The following is a 24,393-nucleotide window of genomic DNA, read 5'->3' on the forward strand; positions in this document are numbered from 1 at the left end:
GAATATGGCGGGAATCTAACCAATGCGTTGATTTGATTCGGAAACTCGACACGATTTCATGACGGAATTCGCGAAAATTGATTTCCGTCCGACGGAGACTAATTGAATATATGAAACCTTACATAATTTGCCGAGGCCTAATTTCGCATATTTTTAGTGTCTTTCTAGAGAATAATGTCAATTGCGTAATTAAACAAAATCGTGCTGACATATTAATTAATTGTAACGTCGCAATTAAATTGCCGCATGCGAGACACGGAGACTCCGGTTATCGCGTTACTTCAGCTGGATAAAACTCATAACCTATGTCAGATTATGTAACGCCGCCTGCGCCATGATAACGGTATTACGCTGATAAGACGTAATACGTTTCATCCGTGGATGATCCGCGATTAATATCGAATAATGAAAAAGCCCAAAACACATTCGGATCCTCCTCTGTACTGAGGATATTAAAACAATTTCCAAGTGATGGTGGAATATCCGCGATTAACCTAATTTTTGAAAATAAGTTTTAATAATTGAGAGAAGAGTCGAAGAAGTAACATTAAAATTACGCAATGCTTTTATATACAATGTCAGATCGTAAAGTAAAATAGGAAAAGTTGCTAAATTAAAGAGAATTTTTAATTTAAACAAATGAGGCGAATAAAATTAATAAGAGTTAAAAAATTCCGATATTACGTGACATGTGAAATTCCCCACCCCCCTCCGCCATTATATTATGTTACTAGATTCCTTTAAATCCAGCACGAAAATAAGCACCGTGTGCCGAGGTCTTAATGTGACGTTTCATAATCTTTACTCCTTTTCCTTTCCTGCCGTCACAATCGTCACGCAGGTTAATTAAGGCTCCCCTTCTCTCGTCGTGTGACGTAATTGTTGAATAACTCCTAAGTTACATCAATTATTGAAACGAAAAATTAAAGTATTTTAATAATCATTTCATTCTGAAAATCCCGAACCTGCCCGAACTCACGGAAAGAAAGAAGTAGCTCCCGCAGCTAAAAACGATCTCCCACGGATAAAAATTAGTCGTCCATACAAATGAAATTGAAATCATTTTGCTGGTTCTCTTTGTCCCTAATCTAATTTTCAGCTCCCACCAGTTGAAAATTAAGTCTGGTAACTAAATTTCAGTTGTATTATATGGACAGCTAATTCCTCTTCGTGCCCCGATTCCATCCTTTGCGGATATTTCGTGAATTATCAAATGTCGATCGTCGTTCGGACGACCGGGTTGGTCGTCCCGCGAAGATGATACACGTTCGCACTGCGCAACGCTCGCGTGCAATACGGCGGGATATTTTATTTCGTCGGTAAGGTCAAGCTATTATGTGCTCTTCGGGTGGCCGCGTGGCCTATCCGGGGGGTGATTAATACGGTATAACAACAAGCTAGCTGGTAGATTTAGTCTCTCGGTCTTCGCTAAAAGCGGCACGACCTGATTTCGGCGGCTGCCCGGTCAGCCAATTAAGCAACAATCGTCCTTGGCCAAACCGTTACTCTCTTGAATGTTTGCTTCGGCTGTTTTTCTTTTTCTTTCTCCACCGACCTGCCCCAATAAACTGTGATTTTATTAGAACCGGGCTATATCGGTACGCAACGGAGCGAAGCTGGAAGAATTTATACAAACGGTTCTTCTTTATTTCTCTGATAGGTCGGCGAAGAAGAAACGACCGGCGCCGAGGACGACTGTTATATCAGAGAGATTAAAAGCATTTCTTTTCGAGGTGCGAAATTCGAATTTTCACAGCCAATGAGAGTCAGCGTGACAATCAACGCGTTCGAACCAATCGACGCGTCTCCTCCTTTCTTCACGTTTTACTGCTCAAGCCTGAAGCGCAAACTACGTGTTTGTTACAGGGGTATCTGGCAAGGACGTGAGCGGGTGGCCGAAGATCCCGTGTCTGAAGGGCCGCGCGTCCAGCAAGGGCGGAAGTGGTGCCGGAGGAGCGCACGCAGGCCCGCCGCAGTGTCCGCACTCAGTTCTAAGCAGCACTCGCAGTTCCGTAAGCAGCTCGCCTTTGAGCCCGTGTCCGACGCCCATGCCCTTCCTGGTGACTTCGGGCTCTGTTAGGTGAGTTGTAACGCGGTTTTCGTCCTGTGTCCCGTCCATGCAAAAGCAGTGAAGCACCGAGAGTCAATTTGCGTTGTGCTAAGCTCGGCGAGAGAGAGAGAGAGGGGGGGGGGGACCGAGGAATTGTGAACTTGGAACCGTATTATCATTGAAAATATTAATCACTGCTTTACGCACATAAAGTGCAGAAACGGAGAACGAGTTTCTGAGATTCGAATATCAGCGGTTCAGGAGCGCGAATTAACAATTCTCTCGTGTTGTTGTCTCCTTTCGTTTTTCTCATTGCGGTGGGAATCGAGTTCACGTCCCCCTTGCCTTTTTAATCGAGATTCCATCTCACCTGGAATTCAATCCGAATCGCGAGAACAGGAGTCGGTGGAGGCCCTTAGAGCGCCAATCGCGACGCTATTTTGCGCGTAACGCACTTTCCCGCCGCAAAGTCCTTCCTTTTTCGACATAAAACTGCATCGACTACCGGTCGTGCAGAGGCCGCGACTGCTAAAAATAACCCCGTCCGTCTTTATACATATTTCACGGACGCTATATCCAGCCCCGCGACGAACATAGCCAACGATAACGTAAGCTACGCGAGGTTTATAGCCTAGGCAATGTACGTTTTAATTCGTCGCTGACCCGTCGTAATTTCTCTGCGAATGTGCGTCAATACCAACTCCCGATACTTCGGCGAATATAAATTTCAGCGTCTCCACACGGAAATTAAGATTTCTTTGGATCGAATGAAATTTCTTTAACTGAAGGATATTTGTCTTTCGGAATGGAGCAAACGAATGTTTGATTCGACAACAAACAGGATTGCTCAGTTTCTCCAACATATTTCTCTTTTGTATTTTCATCCAAACGTTGCGATGATTGTCACAGGCAATAAATTATTTGAAAACAGTAACATTCTATCTATGTTAGAAAAATACTAAGGAGCTTCTTTGTTTCAGTGGAATTATATTTAATATGTAACGAAATATCCTTTGTTTCTTCTTTTTTTATTGAAAACCAAATATTACATTTCTTCTAAATAATATCTGTTTTTTCTATCGAGCAACATGGTTTACTCTAGTGAAACAACATTTTCATTCGAACAAACTGATATTTGATATTGAACTATGTTGTTTATTCGATGCGGCTTCCGAGTTGGCGCACCGCGTCTTTCGAAGATGTCCGACATTTCGTCAACATTTCAGTTAACCTCTTCAGGGCGAGGATCAACCTGAAACTCGCTCCTGTATAGAACTTCTCTTTAGGTTGTTTATATTAAACAAACCCGAGCAAGTATCAAATCCAAAGAAAGCTTTCTTTCTGTATGGCGAATCGCGCGCGGAATTTCATCTTTCTGATGAAACACCGCAAGTACGTTATTTCGATCTCTTATTTTCTTTTAGCCGCAAGAAAACACCGGCGGAAAAGAAGAATAGTTAATTTCAGTAAAATTATAATAATTCTCGACGGCACATATTTCTGCAGCAATACACATACAAGGTTGTTGTCGTTAATGACTATCATTAACTATAACAGCACTTATTACATATCCCGTGACTCTAATTGTTTCGTTATACAATTACACACACACACACACACACACATGCAGATATCACACTTTTCTCTCTCGGTGAACGCTCGTCCGTCCGTCCGTCTTCGCCGGACGTCCCACGCCGCCACCCTGAAACTCGGGGCGAATTCACGTGGCGGACGCAAGCGGAATGACGGAGTTTCAGCCGTATAACTTCGACGTGCCCCGGCACGAGTGAATAATTCATGACCCGGCATCTCGTGGCGGCCCCCCCGCTGCAATATCGATAACCATCCACTTTGGCCAACTATTTCCCGTCCCATCTCCTTCGATGCGGTAATCGTTTCGCGAATAGTCGCGCGCGCGACGCGCAATATGCCGGAACACAAATTCCCGATACGCGGCCCCCCCGTGCCGTCACGGGATGCACGAGTTGTTAACCAGTGCCAACTACATTATTAACGTAACTAATTGCATCATGAAATAATTATAGACGGGGAAGCCGCCTTTTTTATAGCGAGTTTTACCGCGAGACCGCGCGATCGGTTGTACATCTCGTCGCTGGCGGTCGCGTTTTCCCGTCTTTAAATAGTCTCGCGACTTTTGTAGAACGTGGGACCAGAACAGGACGTTCTCGCACGGACGAAGGGCACAGATGCTCGTGCGCACGGAGGCAAATTGAACCGTGTAGGCGTGTCTATAGCGGCCGTCGTGCCTATCGAAGTTATCGATTAGCTCTTTGCTCCGCTCGGAAATCCAGGAGGCATTCGCCGCTTGACGAATGTTAACCGGCACGAGGCGAAAAGCGAGAGAGAGAGAGAGAGAGAGAGATAACTACTATAAAAACCGCGTATCTGTTCGTAAGCTATAACACGTGTGTGCGACTTTTCGCGTGATCCCGAGTCTGATTTATTCGAAGTAGAGCAGCGAAATCGTGTATTCATGGTCTCCGCAAAGTCTGTGATTTATATTTGTATACACACGTCATCGAAACAAGAAAGAGGCAGGTAATCTTTTGAGATCGGTCATTGTTAGGTTTTTCAATCGCGCGGAACGTTTTAATTAAAGGAATGATGAGGGCCAGTGAAAGCCGTCGAAAATCCGTTTGTTGCCTCACGAGGAGAGTTTCACGTTATTTTTCGCATATCCTGACCGTCGAGATTTTTTTAATCTACTCACTTTAATATTAATGCGAACAAATTATCTGCAACTTGCCTGTTAAAATATTCTACATGACATCTTACATTTTATTTCGTGACGTGAAAGAAACGTGAGTCGATCTCCGCGAGAGAAACGATAGGCTTGCGACTCTCTCTCTCTGTCCCTCTCTCTCTCTCTCTCTCTCGTGTCCTCTCCACGAGAGACGCGACGTCGACGTCCGACGATTCTAATAACTCCATTTACGTGTATGAACGCAGTAGAGAGAAAGAGAGAGAGATTAACGCATACTGTGTCTAACATTAATCACGTCCCCATAATAACGGTGTAAGAGCGCCTCTCTCGCACACTGCAAGTAACGGAGCGTAAAATTCTTGAAAACCGTTAGAAGAAAGAAAAAACGGGCACGATGCGTCACCACGCGAGATCATTAAGCATATTTTATTGAGGTCTGACACACTCGGCCGAGTACTAAAGCGGGCAAACTGAACCCGCCACGACATCACAAAGTTCTCCTCGCTCGGCTTTGCATTCCGCGGTCACCGGTCTTTATGAAGTTTCTCAAAACTTACTCTCGATAGATTAGAGTTCGTTTTTAAACAGGAACGCAAGCCTAAGGGAGGGAGGGAGGGGAGAGCGAGGCCGAGTTCGTTTCTTAAAAAAATCCTCGGAGTTCTTTCACATCGGTTTCTCGATCAACGAGTTATGCCCGTTATCCCCTCTCCTTGTTGTCTTCTCTCTCTCTGTCTTGTTGACCCCCGCCTTGTCTAATTGCCTCGGGCAAATGATTCACATTTCGCGGAAGTCGAGGCAAAACAAAGCCAATGTTGACTCACATGTTTGAGGAGAGAGACTCTCCGAGGACACGAGAGACAGAGGAATAAAGAGCGCGGCACACTTCCTATCTCGCCGAGCTAACGAGCAATCAACCGATGCCTCTGTGTTTCAGTAGTGGCATGGTGCAGAGCGTTGGTGCTAATTTATCGCCGGACCAAACATTCGGATCGATCCGGTCGCTCTCGGTGACGAGGGAAGTCGCCAGTTTCCCCCTGTCGCGAACACCCACGCCGCCACCCCAGCACAGGTATGTGAGTCCCATTTATATTTACCTGCGTTCCGACGTCGAATAAATATCGGACAGCTCTGATTGGCGCGCTGCGCGAAATAAATCGTCTTGTACGGCGAAGGAAGAGAGTGAGAGAGAGAGGAGGAGAGAGAAATGGAAAGATCGGAAAGCAATGGCCACAATTTCATTGCAAATTCGAATTACCGACGTGAACGTGTAATTTACTGGATTCCGCGTAGCCAAAGTCTGTCCTGAATTTTCGGCGGTTTTCTGTTTCTCGTTCGTTGACACGTTGAATGCCGGTGATCTATATCATATATCAACGTGTTTTATTAAGTTATTTATAAGTTATTTATTTATTTATAGAATATATAATTAATTTTATTTTCAAAAAGGTGCTTATTATGGCTCGCACGCAGAGCCAATGTAGCGAGACGAAAGATACGTGTATCCGTTTCGGATTGCATTTTTTCATCGTACCTCTTTGATAATTCGGTCTCACTGGTCGTGTTTCTGCGTAATTAATGGAAACGAACGCGGCAATCAACGTGTTAACAAACCCCGATGCATGAATCTGCATGGAAAACTTGTCCAATGACACAGAGTGGGGCCAAAACTGTTCAAATAAAATTTGACAAAAAGTAACAAATCGAAATCGCTGAGAAAACATATTGCACACGTGTAATTAAACTATTGGCACGACTTCATTCGATAAACACATACTTCGAAATTTACTTTGGTAAGATCACATGTCGCGCAAATGTATAAAATCTAATTCAATTAAATTCTTGCCCGCTTTTAACTTTTTATTTAGTTTTTATCCCCGACTAGCTGAGTATCCAATGAAGTATTATTATTATTATAGCTATTGTTATTATTATAGTATGATTATTATCATATCATACTAAAGCAATAATTGGCCCCACTATGGGACGGGACAAACTCGATGTACCGCAGTTAAGAGACAGTCTCTTGACGGGCAATGCGAACGAACGTGGTCGTTACAGACCGTCGGCGCTGGCGAACCCCGAGGAGCTGGTGGGCGCCGTCGGTAGCCCGCTGCGAGAGGCCTCGCCGAGGCCGGAGGTGCGCGTGGTCGCGCCTTCTCACCGGCCGCCGCCGTCCGCACTGGCCGCGAACGGCCACTCCGTCGCAACGGCGAACCGCAAGTCCGTCAGCATACTGTTGCCGGAGCAGTCCAGCGGATGACCCCAGCTGATGCAGCAGCCGCAGCAGCGACAACAGCTGCAACAACAACAGCACGGCTTCGTGCACCGTTGCGACGAAGAGCCACTCTCCATCTAGAACCGTCGGCCTGCGTAAGGAGACGACGAAGACCTTCGAAACTGTCGCGTTCGCCGTTCACCGACGACGTTCGCGATCGTCCAGCGGTAACGGCGAACCCGACTCCGCTCGTCTTCTCCTTCTTCTCGTCGCGGCTCCACGAACTTGCATCGCGCCCTGATCGGACGCGTCTTCGTATAGTGCGAGTGTGTCTCTCACCTGACGACGATGCGCGCCTGTCGGGTTGACACGGAGCTTAATTCGGAGCGCGGCTCGACCGATCTCTCCCGATCCCCTCGCGGCCGATGCGCAATCCGAGAGCAGTGAAGGTTAATCGACGCCGGGAGACGTGCCGGAGAACGTTATCTCTTATCGTTTCCGATCGACGACCGTCGTTGCATGCGAACCGACGATTTCACCGTCGCGCGCTCCACCACGTTATGCGCGTACACACACACACACACGGCCGACATTGATTTCGACTGGAAACCGGAATCTCGCGATTCAATCTAACCCCCGCGATCCTGGCTTCGCTCTCTTCAGGTGGGCGCGTGCCCACCTGAGTCGTCGCGGGCTCGAGAGAAGGTCACTCAGATCGCGAGATGCGGCAGAATTCGGAGGGGAAGGGTGGTAAGGGAGGATCGACGATCCTGTTTCGCGCGCCGTTGCGCGTGAAAATCCGACGAGGGAGAATCCCGCGTCGGAAAGTGCCGGCCTCTTTCCGAGCTGTGACGGATCGATCGCGCTCGAAGCGAAAAGCTCACTTTCGCCGCTGGTTAACCGCCAGTCATACCGGTATCGGGGATGATGCGTTAGCGAGCGACCCGGTGCAAATATACCGCGCGACGTGAACGCGATTTGTACATCTCGGGAAATGACGGGGGCTGGCGGATACGAAGATGACGGAGAGATACGCGCGAGACGTTGTCGGTCCGGAGAGCGTTTTTCTGTTCCCCGTCTCTCGGGGTCGATCGATGATCACTCGGGGACCCGGAGGACGCAGGTATATTCGTATCGCTTGTATTCAATTAAGCGCATATCGATCCTCGTTTTACGCGCCATCGGCGAAGTTCGCGCGTTCCTTCGTCTCCCCCTCTCCCCCCTCCTTGGCGGAACGCGCGTTCGATTCTCCGCGGGTTCCTGGCGCAGGTTCTGTGGCGGCAAGCTCGCGACATTTTTTCCCATCCCGATCGCAACCTCAGAGCGCATCTGGCGGATCCGTCAGAGACAAATTTATCCCCTGGCAATTACTGAAGAACAAACGTTTTTCTATTGGCATGCGGCTGCGCTGCGAGGCTCATTTTCGGTAAAGCGTCTTACGGCCTCTCTTAACGCCGGCTGTACGCAAATCCTCGAGACTGTGTCCGAAACTCACGAAAACGGATCCCCCTCGGGTGCTCGAGATGTATTTTCAGCGACGCTCTCGCCGATCTGAATGCGTAGGGAGACCACGAAAGGGTTAACATCTGCGCGGGAGAAAAGGAAGGGAGACGTACGAGACGTCCACGCTGTGTCAGCGTGTGTTAATTAAAGTCCCGGTTATTCTCGGCTCGCGCATTCTTGCCGGGAGAGAGGGGAACCGTTTCGATTCGTCGGTGACGACGAATTTCGCGTCTTCTGTTCCTCGCGAGAGGCGAGCGCCGGTGAAGAGACGGAGCCTTCCTACCGTTCCTTCTTAATTCGAGACATTCGGAAAGCTCCATTTCGCCATGTCCCGACAATTTCCTGTCGCCGATTGCCGAAAGAAAGAGAGCAAAGAATCGATCTTCTCCGTCTCTCCTCCCCTTCTATCTATCCGTCTCTCTTTCGCGCACGCGGACGAATCACGAGTCGGTTTTTGCGAGAACCAATATCGCGAGATCGACGGAGAATCCCATTGAATCCTAGGTAGGTGGATAACTAAATAAGACAGACCGTATAGAACGGATCGCTCTGACGACGTGTGTTGGCAGACGCTCGGATTCACTCGTCTAGACGGGCCGATGGCCGCCGATTGCTCGATTTTGCACGGGGGATCGAGGGTAGCGCTCTTATTTTTAGTTCGGCCGGATTATCCCCGATCTCCTCCCACACGCCGATCTAACGAAGATGACGCGAACGGTGCTTACGTTAATAAGAGAGATACTCAAGCGCGCCTGCGACTGCGCGTGTTTTGACGCGATAAGCCGTTTCCCTTCTAATTTCGCCGGTGATTTCTCTTCTCGGCGCCAATCAGTTTCTTTCGTTTGACTTGTGATGTCGAGATACTAAATGGTTCACGAGCAATTTATCTTATTCTCGGGATGACAGGGAACTTGGTTTTCTCCCCTTTTTCGCCATTTTTTTTTTTGGGGGGCGAATTGACTGTAACCACTGACAATCTACTTATTATAAGAATAATACTCGCGTGTGTATGTTGCTAGATTGTGGAGATGAAAGGAATAGAAATGTCGAGAATACGAGAGTCGGAAGCACAAGAAAGCGGAAGTCTCGAGAACATACGACATTCCAGCAGTGTTCGATCTTAATTTATACATACATACATATATATATATATATATATATTAGCGAAATCAGTGGTCATGATAGCTTTTGAATTTTTATTCAAACATTTCTGATGGTCTATGCGATACATTAGTAAAAATAACAACATATTGAATTATAGTTTTTCCCATCGAACAATATGATTTAATCCAACATGAGAGAGAAAGAGAGAATAATTTTCATTCTGAAAACGTGTGTTTCATCAGGACTCGTTTCATGCGGGATTATGTTATTTTAATGGAACAAATCCGCGAGTCGAACAAATAGGAAATTTCAGTCCGAGGAATTTTTTCCCCCCTCTCGTGCGGACTTCGCGAAAAAATAATAATTGGCGTGCGAATTCTCAGCGCGCACCTTCGAATTTCGACGAGAACTCGTTAATTGAAAGCGCATCGCGTCTTCATTATTTTCACGGTGGTTTCATCCGTCCGTGAAACTCGGATAACATTCAACACGGCGGCATCGCGAACGAGGAGGGAACAACTCGAAATTTACGGATCAAAAGATTCCGCGGTACTTTTGTTTTCGGCCGATCACGAGTTATGGACGATACGTCGAGCGGATCTGAAAGCCGCAAGGTAACAAAATGCCCCCGGCCGACCGATTGAAATCGCCTCTACGTGCCAGTCAAACGAAGGAAAAAACCACTCTTGTTCCGTGTAACGATCCGGTCATTTTTTTTCCTTTTTTTAACAAACTTGTTAAACTCCCTTAACCTCCGTTCTTCACCACCCGCGGAGAGCTGAACTTCGTGCCGCAAGATTCTCAAACACGACAATCAACGGAATCGCTTTTATATCGAGATACTCCTACGATTCCTGTGCGATACCGCGAGTAGAGCTCGTTCATTCAAAGCTGACGACGCTTCGAGAAGTGAACATCGTCTCTCACGGTTGGCGGATCTCACCGATACAATAGTACCGTCGATCTCTTTTATTCTCGCGTGTCGATTTCACTTTGTCTCTTCCGAGCGGAACTCGAGCGTCTCGCGATACGAGATAGAACGGGTGAAGGAATAGGTGATATCGAGAAGGCGCGACTATCTATCGTCCCGATGTTGGAGCGCGCGCGCGCGAAGGAAACGATCCTTCCCGTCTTTCGGTGCGTGTCGCGCGACGAGAGAAACGGGGGAACAGGTTTTGAACGAAAGAGCGAGAGATCCTCGACACGGCGCACGGCATGGCCACCGTAATCGGATTAAGTGCTTCTGATGGAATTGACCGAAACGAGATACCGGCCTTTGCGACGCTAATTAACACGTATCACTCGCGGACACTCGCGGAAACCGGTAAACACAGACGGACAAGCACGACAACGAGCGGATACACGCGAGTCGGATTACCGGAAAAAAACACCATTTCGCGCGATGAATGGAGCGCGCGCGCGCGATGATATACGTACGTACATACATATATCTATCATCGACCCTAAACTTGGCGACGTACAGGTTGTTGAAGGAGAAAAAGAAGAAAGAGAGAGAGAGAGGTCCAAGGCTCTGGGGACGCGTATAAGCTGAGGACAGTGGAGGGTGTGCTTGATCAACACCCTGAGTAGAAAAATGTTGGGGGGAATCTAGTCACTAGACAGGAACTGGACAGTTTTTACCGGCTTGAATTAATTAGGCAGTTCAGAAATTGTCCAAAAAATACTGACTATTATTTCCTGACCGGTTACTTACCGTAAACTACTAAAAAAAAAAAAACAGTAAGTCAATACTAGACAGTTTAAGTTTCCAGCAAAAACTCTTAAAATTCTGGCTAGTATTTCTTGGCAATTTCCTGGCCAGAAAATAGGCAGGATAATAAGCGAATGAAATGGTAAACGAATGAAATGTTCAAAATCTTGTTAGGAACAGAAACTGGCTAGTATTACCATTCAGTTATTGCCGAGGCAAAAGTCTCCCAAACTTGTAAGTTTTTGCCGGTAAAACTGATCGGAAACCAGCTGGTTAGAGAATTACTGGCCAGTTACTGGCTAGAAACTGGTTGAATTTCTACTTGGGACGCGCCCGAAAAATCGATCTTTTTGCTGCGAAACGCGCGATTTTTTGTGCGGGTAACAAACGCGCGTGCGATTTATCTTCTATCGTTTGTGTCGCGTTTATGTGCGAAAACAGACGGAGAAGATCGTCGTGATATCGTGCGAGATCGTTCAGCTTCTCGGTGCGATATCGTCGTCGACAACTCGAGCCGATAACCGCCACGAGCGTCGATTACAGTCGACTATTTGATTTTAATATTTCGCGATGTGCACGTGATTTCCTTTTGAGAAAAATCTCCTTTGGGCTAAATTATCGTCAATAATAAAAATAATACCGAATACACATTTTCGGTGTCATTTTTAGACGTTTAGTCGCGATACGTGTTATTTCATGCAAATAACTCTTCTGTCGTTCAATGAGCAGGAATTCTCGTACGAATCGATAGTAATTTTACGATGATTATTGGGCGAAGATGTCGGCGAGAGGGTAAGCGTTCTCGAGTCTTGTTAATTGGATCTCGGCCAATTAATGGGCGCCACGTGGCTTAAAACACGCTCGTCGTACCGAGAAGATTAGCAAACGTCGTTTAAGTGAACGAAGAAAGAAAGACGGTCGGAACGTATCTTAATGATTACGAGAGAAAAAGGTATCGAGTCCAGACGCGTGATGAGAGAGATATATCAAGGTGTACGCCAAGCTTAGAATTACAGTTAAGGCATAAAAAGGCGCATCAGCCGAGCGATATGTGTTAAGGGGTGTTCCGATGGTGCTCCGTAGAATATATAATAGCGTTAGTTAGTTACATTAGAGAAAAAGATTCGTTGATAAGTAAGATCCTTATCGTAGGAGAGTTCGTGGGCACTAATCGCGTAGCATTTAAGATATTCAAGCGTAGTTTGTAAGACGACGCACGCGTTAATGCTCATAATTCTCTGCCTGCCTCGAGAAAAAGAGAGAGAGAGAGAGAAAGAGAGTGTGTGTGTGAGAGAGAGAGAGAAAGAGAATGAACGCGGCGATCGATGAATCTCGGTCGTCGCCGAGCAGGCAGCTGAGATTTTAAATAAGACTCTAGTCCTGTAAATACGTAGGTAAAAACGAAGGTATCGATTGAAGGAAGAGAGGAGAGAGGAGCGTGCAAGTGGGGGCGAATGAACGAGCGAGCTTAGGGGTTTCCGAAGACACACATCACACTCTTATTACTTTATCGGGAAGTGAAGGGGGTTACGTTAACGGTCGCGAACGTACGCGTGGTTTCGTAAGCTTATGTTACGATTTGTATCGAGGGAGGGGGGAAAAAAAAGGAAGAATATCGTTAACTCTTCGAAGCGCGAAGAGAAGAACATTTCATCGCCCGTTTGCTTTTTTCCGCCGCTTCACTCTTCCGTATCGCACGCAGTGTCGGGAGAATCGAAATGAAAATACGTCTTTTCCCCCCACTGTATGGAATATTCTCTGCCGTGCAATTGTGATCGCAAATATACTACGCTTCGTACGGACAATTTGCGCGCTTTCTCCTCGGCGCCGCATAGAGAGAAAGAGAGAGAGTGTGTCTCGCGAATCCTGTGAGCGCTTCTGAGAGTTAACGATAACGTCGGGCGTCTTTCGCTCATCGAGGCCGTGAATTCGCGAGCGGGCCGTCTTCATCTTCGTCGGACGTACCGTCCCGGTTTTCCTCTCGCGATCCCCTCCTCATCCCTCGCGCGAGTACAGCGAGAAGATTAATGCGGCGCGTAATTAATGGGCGAGACCGGCATCGATCGCGCGAAACAGCGGGGCCGGATGAACTTACGAACTTTCGCGAAGTCACGGCTTCGATTTGATACCGGCCGCTTGGGAAAGGTACACACGTCCGGGGGACAGTCATTGTCTACGTGCTCCGCTCGCGTTAACGATGCCGCTTAATTATGCGAGCGGGGCTCGGGATAACCGTGAGCGAATCGAGATATCGAAGCTGTTGGAGAAGTGCGCGCGAGAACGTAGCTCGTCGCGTTGCGAACGAGGCGGCGTCTTCGCCGAGAGCTCGAAGCGGAGACACATAATGGCTTTCTGATATATCCGACAATATATTTACATATTAATAATCGTAACGGTCTAGAATATACGCGTACTCTCGAGATACCGTAGCTCACTCAATAGCATTTGTTCGTGCTGTCGTAGAATAATAAAAGGAAAAGGAAACAATTATATCGAGGGTGGAGGACACACGAGAGAGGGGGGGTCTTTCTCTCGTGCGTGTTGCGTGCGTGAGTGCGTATATGTGTATGCGCGATCGCGCAGGCGATTCGCCGAATCATACTGACCGAGCGAGTGAGAGCGAGCATAAAGTTTCCGCGACTCGTTGGTCGCTTTCCGCACGCGGCATAAATCGCGCGTCCCCTTCGAGCGAAGTTCTCATCGTGGAGCAGTTAGTTCCTTATACGTAATCTCTAGGAACGGAATTCGTTTAACTCGATTTCAATCGGTGCGTCGACCGATTTTATTTTTTTATTTTTTATTTTTTTTAATAAATTGTACAGTTTTATAGTATATGATATAAAAGCGAGAAGGTGATACTTGATTTACGCCACGAGCGACCCAAGTAAGCGCGCAAACGACGTCTCTGCGACGTGGTAGATCATGAAAAGCGCGCTTTTGCGCGAACGCGTGTGCCAAAAAGTAGGACAGATCTCTTCTTGCGAACACGAGGCGAGGCAATTCGTACATTTTTGTTTCTCGCTGTAAGCACCGTCTCGTCCTGCCGGTCCCATCTTCGGCGGATCTCTTAGCGCGCGACTCTGTCGCGACCAAGATGGGACCGCAGGATCGGACGGCTCGCAATTATAAGAGGCTCATGAGAAGTTTATTTCCGCCGGTCGGAGAAACATTTTTTGCTGCTGCTGAGCAAATTTTTAATTGACAGCAAAAGGATTTATTAAGAAACGTCACTGCTATTTATTGGATATCTGACGAAATAATTCGGTCGCGCCAATTAAATTAAAATAATTTCGTACAACAGCAAAATCATTTTTTCCCGTGTAACAAATCTTTTTCTCATGGTAGTAATTAACAATTTCCTGTACCAACGAAACATTTTTCTCCGTTCGCGATCGGGGCGCTCAACGCGGCATTTGCCGATTCTACGGCCGAGGAGATCGATCTTAGAATCGAGAATATCGAATCTGAATTGAGCGTCTCAGGATCCCGAAGAATCTGGATTAAATTAATGTGTCGCGCTGACAACCCTCTCGGCTGTCAATTGTCAGCGGCACAGCCTGGATCGTGTCGTTTGCTACGCTCAAGAGTTTCAATAGAAATAAAGAAGGCAGAGGGAAAGAGAGGGAGAGAGAAAAGCTCGATTCCATTCTCACTCTGTTCTTCTCCGATCGGTCGATCTGTTTCACTCTCGCGTTCGCGAGCTTAATTTCCGTACGATGTTGATTCGGACGAATTGCTACGCGTCTCGACGGGGCTCAAGGTCGGAAATTAACGCGACTCTCGTCGCTCTTCGTCGGCGCATCCTTCCACTCGCGATTACGATTCGCTGAGGGGCGCACCTGCGATCGCTCTTGCGATCGTCGATGGCAGGATTTCAATTTACGTTTAGGATATAAGGAGACATAAACAGAGAGAGGGTGGCTGACTCGTTATTCGTTTCTTTTTCTAGGGCGAATTGTGATAGAACGCGTAGGCTCCCGTAAGCCATAAGGGATCGGATTCGTGCGACTATTAATGATAATTACGATTTTAATTCTCACTCATGAGGAGCAAGCGGGCGGGCAAGCGAGCGGGCACTGCTTCACCGTTTTTCCGCGATCGTCCTGGATAATCTCGCGGATAACGCCACAATTCTGAGCACGTATGTGCGATCTGATTCGCGCGATTATATTTCTCTCGCGGCAATCGGTCTCAATGAGGCATAATTTCGCCCACATCGATTAACCGCGAAATTTCGAAGCGCGAAACTCCAAGAATACGATAAAATCGCATCTCTCTCTTTTGGTCACCGACGCAATCGGCGACGAGAAGATCGATCCTGTATCCAAATTCGGCACCTTTTATCCGGACTGAGGCGAAATAAATAATTCAGCTCACAGAGAATTAACAATTCAACATCGCGATTCGGTCTGGTAATTATATACGCAGCTGATTACGAGCCGGACGAAAGGCTCAACCGTGCGTGTTCGACTTGCCTGCCTACGGGCTTCACGTATAAATTAGATATAAGGGTGCAATTTATAGACCCGTCGTCCTGTCGTCGAGTCCTTCCTAACGAGGCTTGGGCGACACGCGTCCGTGGTGTATTTACGATATACACATACACACTCACATATATATATATATATATATATATATACACGTATAATTAAGGCGTAATTTACATCCGGATGAGTTTTATAGCTGTTGACTATATAAAGAGGCTGATTAAGTTTAGATATCGTTCCAATGTACTCGATACATTTGATATAACGCAGTTAAAGACATTCGTATGTAATGGACACGTTAATTATTATTATCATAGACCCCCAACACATACTCACATTATTATTATTATTGCTATTATTATTATTATTATTGCTACTATTATTATGATTATTATACTCTAACGTAAAATATCCGACGACTTTACCTCCCTCCCGTTTTAAGCGCGTTCACCGAGAGGAATAAAGGATAAACAGAATAGCTCAGGTGTAAGAAACGAACCCTCAACTAAGGTGATTGATTTTGGCTGAATCACAAGCACTAGGTGAAAATCGATCCTAATAAACAAACGACACAAGGAGCGAATAAACGACAAGGCCGGTCTTACGTCGGCCGGCAATGAAAGAAACGAATTACAGGTCTCCTCGAATATTCCTCGTTGAGAAATGAAAAACGGAAACGAAAAATTCGATCTCACGCGACGGATCGCGTGTGTCGCGTCGCGGTAGTTGAGGGTTGACTTCCGTTTGGACGGAAGAGAATACGGAACACAGTGGGTGGAGCAAGATATCTATATAATTTTAGGTGAATTGTAAAAAGAAAGGAAAGGGAGAAGCTTCCAATTATCGGTACCAACGGAAACTTCCGTTTCAAGCGCTCTGCGGCGTGTAACGTGTAATACTCGCGATATTATACATATCGCGCGATACCGGGCGGAAAAAGAGACGGGCGAGTTTATTTCACCGCTCACCTTGAGTAGCCCCCCGTATGTAAGGAAAGTTCAACCTGGCCGAGCGGAGCTGCGTGGTGTAACGTGGGGATCCACTCGCGACCGCGGAACGACCGTTCGATGGCAGCCGGCGCGGCTTTTATACGTTTATAGCGGAACGACGGTAATAAAGGGAAGCAAGCGGTTGTTTTACGGCCTACATGTAGTAGTGACATATAAGGTATGAAAAAAATACGAGACATAAACTACTCCGGCGGTACGACATCGCGCGAGGTGACGAGGGTCGGCCCCCGTCCACACATACGCACACACCGCGCAACTCCTGTCTCAGCGTCTTACGAGAGCACTTGAAAGACGTTCGGCATAGAGAAAGAGAAAAGAAAAAGGGTTCACCGTGGAGGAAACAAAGTGAGAAAAATTAGTGATAAGAAACAGACGATTCCCTCCGAATCGTCGAGAGAACGACTTACTTATCGATCGGCTCGATACGATCCGCAGTTTCGCTGCCTCCCACTGTCTTCTGTCGCAAACGGAAGTGTCTTTGCGAGGAAGAGTAAGAAGGAAAGAGGAAAAAACGAAGGAGAAACTGACACGTCGCGCTCGTCAGAAACGAACGCGGCGGAAGGCGTTGAGGCGAGAACGAATCCCTCCCCCTCCCCGCATTTCGAAAGTCTCTCTCTCGAACGAGATCCAATTAGCATTAGTGAGATTGTTGCGGCTATTATCATCCGATAATATATATCATCGTTACTCGCTGCTACGATTACTATCATCGCTCTGTCCGTCGTTATTACTATATTATTACTATATATTACCTCCCCTTCTACCCCTCCCCCTCCCGTCCACTGACATCGCCACCGCCGATGAACTCAAGTAGTGCGCTCTATTACTCGATAATTCTGTGTCGATATACACCTAATTGTATATTAACAATCATCACTGTGTAAAGACTTGAAATTCCAATATAATAAATCGATCTTCATATTCTCGTCCTTTTCGATTCTACGACGGCGCCCCGCTCTTCCCGCCCGACCGTCGCGACGTTGTTTCCCGATGCTTTTATTTCACTGGATAAACACACTCGCATCTTTTTGCCGCACTCTCTCTCTCTGGGCTCGTGTTACACGTGCTCTTCCCGCGCGTATTCTCTCGGCCGGGAGCTTTCGTTGCGCTTCTTTCGAGGTCGAGGGGATAAAATGCAGGACAAAGATCTCTCCGGGCCACGTTGTGGTTTTAGGTATATAATAGTTTCTTCTTCTTTTTTATTGTCCTCTTATAACGTACAATCAACAATGTTTCTCTTTCCGTCATTTTCCTCGGTTTATCTCTTTAGTAATAATATACGCGTGCCAGCGAGTAGCTTTTAAGGACACGCGTCACGTGTCTCTCTTTCGTGGGTTTCGTATATAAATAATCGAGTTTCTAATTGAGAATATATATATATATATATTTATATATATATATATATATGTGTGTATATATGTATAATTGCACTGAGAAAAAGATTTCTTCGAATTTAACACATTGCATCCAAGCAAATTTTATCACTGACATGTTTCAAAGAAACTAATGTTTCGATCAATAAGTACGATTATTAGAATTTTCGTCAAATATGTATCTTTATCTGAAATGAAAAATTTGTTTGAAACGAAAGATCATTTTCTTGTAAAGAGATTATCTGTTTCACTTTGCACATTTATTATAACCAAATAATATTTTATCTGGTTATACTATTTCAAATAAAGCGTTCTTTCTGTTAAATAATAGAGTTTCCTTGAATGAGACGAAAAAATGTTTACCGAAACAAATAATATTTTGTACATGTTGTTTCTATGAAGCAAATTTTAGTCAAATAAACGGAAATATTAGATCTAAAGAAACCTTTTTCTCTGTGTGATAGCTGAGTATAATATTAACGAATTTACAACAAGAACGTCCGGTCTCTCGATGTCGGCGACAGGCGGTACGCTCGTCAATTAGATTGATAATATAGTTATATGCAAGACGGGGTAACAGTGAAGGTTATTAAACTGTAACATTGTAAGTCGAGAAATAGGCGTTTTACGCGACTTATCGCGAAGAGAGTAGGTGAGATACCGTGAATACACGTATATCATATGTTACGGTTAAAGCGCGCGAAATTATCCGATTATGCGATAATTAATTATTTCCGATCGAACCACAGAGAGAAAGAAAGAGAGAGAGGATATACATTATCAGAGTGCATATATTATATGTACTTTAACTGTAACATATATTATACATATGTATATTTTTATATATACATATACGTATCAACATTAGGTACATACAGTTAATACCTCTTTTACACACGTTTTTATAAGTACGCATCACAGATATGTCGTTGTTCGTGGAACGAAGAGAAACGCGAACGAACGGCGACGAAAGAGGGACATCGGCGGGTGGGAATCGCGGAAATGTCAACGACGTCGAAACGAAATCAAAGGACAACGAAAATGTCTCACTCTGTGTGTGCATTAGACGGTATGGAACGAACGCGCTCCTCGTCCTCGATATAACGGAGGAGCGACTCTCGAAACAATGTTGAGCTCTGTAGCTTACTGGAGTGAGCCATCAAGGAATGTGTCCTATTCGCAGAAAAGAATACACATATACATCCTCCTCTTTGTCGTAGTAGCATGTACAAAGAAGGATGTTTCTCCAATCTATTATTAATCCATCCTTTTTCCCGGCGCAGATTTCTCTAGTTTAATACAGGGAAGGCTCACTCCGATGTACTGTAAAGCTCTCAATGCGATGAAACAAACAACAGAAGGGAAAAGAAACGGGCAGAAACATGGTGGATGCACTGAGAAAAAAATTTCCACAAATTTGATAAATTTTATTGCATCCAAACAAATTTCATCATTGGCACGCTTCAAAGAAACTAATGTTTCCATTAACAAGTGCGATTGTTAGACTTTTCAACGAGTATGTATCTTCATCTTAAATATACAAATTTGGAACGAAAAATAATTTCCTTATAGAGAAATGATTCGTTTCAGTTTACGTATTTATTGTAGCCAAATAATATTTTACTCGGTTGAAAGATATTGTTTCAAATAATAGCGTTCTCTCTGTCAAGTAATCGGGTTTTCCTGAACGAGACAGTAAAATTTTCACAACAAATAATACTCCTTATATATTGTTTCTATGAAACAAATTTTGGTCAAATAAATAGAAATACGAAATACCGAGGAACCTTTTTCTCTGTGCACGCGGGAGGAAAGAAATCGCCCGGGGAAACTCTGCTCCGCGGTATCCTCTCGCGCGTGAGGAACTCGCGAAGAGCGAAGGAACGAAATTGGAACGAACGATCTCACGGTAATCCGCTGTATGTACACGTATGTATCCCGCATCGAGTCTCTGAGCCTCTCGCGGTACATTGCACCGCGTTGAAAATGCATGTTGAACGACAACGAGGTCAAATCATACCGCGTCGGCTAGCAACAACTTTGGAAATAACACGGAAGTATCGTATATCGTACAATTATACAACTCTTTGCTCACACTAACTACTGGTAATGCGATATTAAGAATAACGAACGCGGGCGCGTAACGTGGGCGCTCAGGGCTGGGCAGCATTTCGAGGCGTGAACGAGAGAGAGAGAGAAAGAGAGATTACGAGTAAAATACAGAGAAAGAGATGTCACACAGTAAAAAAACATTTTGTACTTATGTTAAGATCGGTCCTTGATTAAGATGTTTTGTGCTCAAAATTCTTGTGCTCCATCTTTAACATATACCGTGTGTGTTAACTTTGATATGTCGTGTTATTTGTTATATCAACATTTCGCGTTGTGTCGATATTCAACATGTGTAAGTGTTAAAATAACACATTTTATAGTGTCGATTAACGTATATTGATTTTGTGTGAATTATTGTTTTCTGTTGCTCCTCGACATATTCACCTTGCGTTAAATTAACACAAAACTTTGGAAATGGATCCGTTCGGAATATATATGAAGTGTATGAAATTTAATACGAAACTTTTTACTGTGCTTATGTTGAATCCTCTTCTTTGTTTTTGTTTTATTCCGAATCGAATCATCGAGATTTGCTTTAAGACACGTTCATATCGACACCCTCTGCTTTGCGTCGCGCGAATAATTTTCTTCGGCGGATTGTAACTTGTGTCTCGCGAATTGGTGCTTGAAATACGTTCTTCTGTGGCACTCGGCCCAACCCTGTAGGCGCTTATGGTCGCGATTACCTCTTCGGGTATCCTCCTCGTCCTCGCTACCACGGCTTGCTAAAATCACGATCGATCTTCTCGGTTATCGTGTGTCGCTCTGTGTTTAGCATGCTGATCGCTGCATCCTTCTCTCTTTCTTCTTCTGTCGCCTCTTGTTTCTCGTCTTCCTCCTCGGAGGAATATTCGGAATACTCGCGATTAAATTGCGCGTTCCGTGTGTACGTATAATCGAATTCGAATACGCGCGAGTGCGCGCGCGATCGTGAAATACAGATCGCACAACAGGATAGATCGTGGAAATTTGTCCGGCATCGTCTCGTCGAGGATACACGGAGAGAGTATTGTAATAAAGATTACTCACAAGTTTGTAGCGTTGGATTATACTGGAATTATTAATAATGTGTGACACTTTCAAATATACGGTTCTCAATGTTGTACACGGAAAGGAAAATTTTGCCAGAACAGCGAATTGTTTGTTAATATAGCGACGGCAAAAAAAATTTCTTCGGACGGCAGAAAGATTTGTTGGAAGTATTAATTGCTATTTACTGGATATACGGGCAACGAATTAATTTTGTTGTGCCAACTAAATTTCGTTGATGTCGCAGCGACGTTTTGCTACAACAGCAAAATTATTTTTTCCGCGTAACGAACTTTTTTGCTGTCACTGTATTAACAGACAATTTACTGTTCCAGCAAAACTTGTTTTCCCCGTGTATACAACGTCCATTGTTAATAATATTGGAGCCAATGTTAAAAATAATTTTTCTACACTATACGATTTTAACCCTTTGCACTCCAGCCTAGTAATGCATAGAGGCTATTAGTTCCAAGTACATACCTATGATGTAGAAGAAAAATAGAGTCGTTTCAATAAAACAAAATTTTTATTTCTTAGCTATTTTATAACAAAACATATTCTAACTTATATTATAAAAGAAAAACATAAATTTTAGGACTTAAAATTTCTTAAAGTGCCGAGGCAGCAAAACAACCATGTCGCCGCTACGGCGACAGCGGAGTGCAAAGGGTTAATATTAATGAATATTATATTATCAAATAACAGTTTGAAAATATTTGTCGAATATTGTGTCGAAATGTTTGTAAAATCGATGTCGTAAAGGATCGATTTAATGTTTCTTGCTTACCGGGTTGTGCGTTGTAATCTTTAATGATGTGGATACATGATATACGTCATTAAGGATTACAGCACACATCATAATTCAGTCATAATACCGGTATGATCCAGCATTACAAAATCTTGTGGCAATTTTTATTAACAATACCTTCCCCGTGTACGTGAAAGTCGCTCAAACGGGCATCTCGCATCCTATTTCTCGCGTGTCTCTAATTCGCCGTATCGAGTGTCCCCTCGAAAACGACACACATACATACACACACGCACGCGCACCCATACACAAACAAACGGAAAATTCGTATAGACCGCGAATGGCGCGAATCTGCCGTGTTCGTTGCCTCTCGTCGGACGAGAGTAACTCCGGGTAACTCCGGAGGAGATCACACTTTTTTTTACATCTATAATCCGGGGTCGTTACTTGCGAAGTGTCAGCAGTGTGTGGCAGTATAACGCGCGTTATTGCTGATAACAATGAATAAATTACACGTGCAACAACAAGTAGTTTAGATATTATTTTTACGATCGTACATCGCGGCCCGTCGTCGCAGCAACGAGGAATCGAGAGAGGGGATTACGAGCGCGATGACAACAAGGAAGGTCGCGCGGTCACTCACTCGCCGGCCGGAAAGCCCTCGGTGACTCGCGCGTAAACGAACCTCGCCCACATTACGAGTAACGATTTGAACGAACGAAGGCGCGCTAATTCCTCGACTATATAATATATACTGCGAAATGTGCTACCGAATCGCTATAAGAGAGTGCTAATTAGACATAGACATCGCGCGGCCGGCGTGAGCGCGTGCGACGATATAAGTTTATATACACACACACACACACATACACACACACACACTTTCCCTTTCGAAGCGCCACCGATATAAACGCAAAAAAACACCTCTCACGCGGCGAACCGCGTAGGTAGGTCCGTTGGCGGATTTTTTGTCTAAGAATTTTCCTCTCGATTACAAATCCCTGAAGATCCGCGAGGCGAGACAGTCGCTCGCGCGTTGAGTTTGAGATATCACGGGGAGAGACAGAATGTAACCTTCCGCATTCGTCATGCCTGCCGATCCGGCCTTTCATGCCCGGATCTGCAGTAGGTGCGGGTCAGCCTTCAGCGTTCTGAGCGATGAAATGTAACGCTGTTTCCGATTAGAAGCAGTTTCCAGTGCTGCGAAAAGGTCGCGATAACGCGGAAATCTTGGGACTCGCGACGCCTGATGGCGCGTTTTGTTGGAAATTACGTTATAATTTAATGCTCAGAGCGCGAAAGGCTGAAAGCTTAAATCTACACGGAGGAAATATTGTACTAAAAATGTTACCACGAAATTTCGTAATGCTGGGACAGCAATTATCAGTCGAATCATGATGTGTGTGATAATCTTTAATAGTCCCGACGCTACCAAATTTTATGGCAATTTTTATTACTAATATTTTCTCCGTCTATCGTGGATTCGGACTCAGGCTTATCACACCTATCGCAGATCCAACGAATCTAAAGCTTGGTCTACAGCGTGCTCTTTCCGTCTTGTTTCTTGCTCTCTATCTTTCTTCTGCAAAAACTTCTGTTTACTTACGAGAAAGAAACAGAGGGCACACACAACACACGAGAAACGGGACGCAATGAGTATACATTGTAGATCAGGCATTAAAGTTGAGTGTCCTACGTGACCTACGTGGAACTATACGAGTGGCCGAGGCTCAGTTGCGCCGCGAACAGCAACAACAGCTCGCCCAGTCCATCGACTCGGTTTCTCGGAGATACATCGACCGCTTCGGGAAATTGATCGAACGCTCGTGTTAGTCGTGTGTGTGGTGCGATATCGCGGATCAGGTTTCGCTCAGGTTGTTATACACCATCAACGAACGGACGATCGATCGATCGATCGAAGAGCTGGTGCAACCGAGCCCGGAGGATGTATGTGTTGTTCGCGGAAGATTGCGGGCGTGCAGTTTCCTCTCGTTCGAGCTCGTAAGTTCCCGCGCGCAGTTTTGTACTGTGGATCACCACGCGAAATGGAGGCGGTGGGAAAAACTGGAGAGAGAGAGAGAGAGAGAGCATTCTCTCGTGTTTTTTGTTTTTGGAGGAATTGCAGAATACCTTGCGAAGAGCTCTCTCTCTCTCTCTTTTCTTTTTTCTTTCCTCTTTTCGAACCCGATTGAGGCGAGAGACTGCGACGCGTTTTCTGTCATTATTATTATTATTACGGATGATACAACGTGACAAATTTGTTGGAATGCGTGTCCAGCGTGAAAAAAAAAAGAAGAAAAGAAAGTGTCGTCCCCCCCCCCCCCAA

The 24,393-nt window shown here is 45.3% G+C and overlaps 1 protein-coding gene across 4 annotated transcripts in view; it reads left to right on the plus strand.

The window, feature by feature from the left end:
* Positions 1–24,393, plus strand: part of LOC106745339 — a 70,582-nt gene that overhangs the window by 43,401 nt on the left and 2,788 nt on the right. For 3 of the 4 annotated variants that reach the window (XM_014620852.1, XM_014620855.1, XM_014620853.1), the window contains exons 4-6: positions 1,867–2,080; positions 5,710–5,844; positions 6,834–17,728. In XM_014620852.1, coding sequence (XP_014476338.1) covers positions 1,867–2,080; positions 5,710–5,844; positions 6,834–7,035 — 551 coding nt within the window. In that variant the 3' untranslated portion in view covers positions 7,036–17,728. Of the gene's footprint in view, positions 1–1,866; positions 2,081–5,709; positions 5,845–6,833; positions 17,729–24,393 lie in introns of those variants that run through there. The other variant, XM_014620854.1, reaches the window with a different exon arrangement.

Source organism: Dinoponera quadriceps, unplaced genomic scaffold (genome assembly GCF_001313825.1).
Source record: "Dinoponera quadriceps isolate SergipeBrazil2010 unplaced genomic scaffold, ASM131382v1 scaffold1609, whole genome shotgun sequence".
Lineage (NCBI taxonomy): Eukaryota > Metazoa > Arthropoda > Insecta > Hymenoptera > Formicidae > Dinoponera > Dinoponera quadriceps.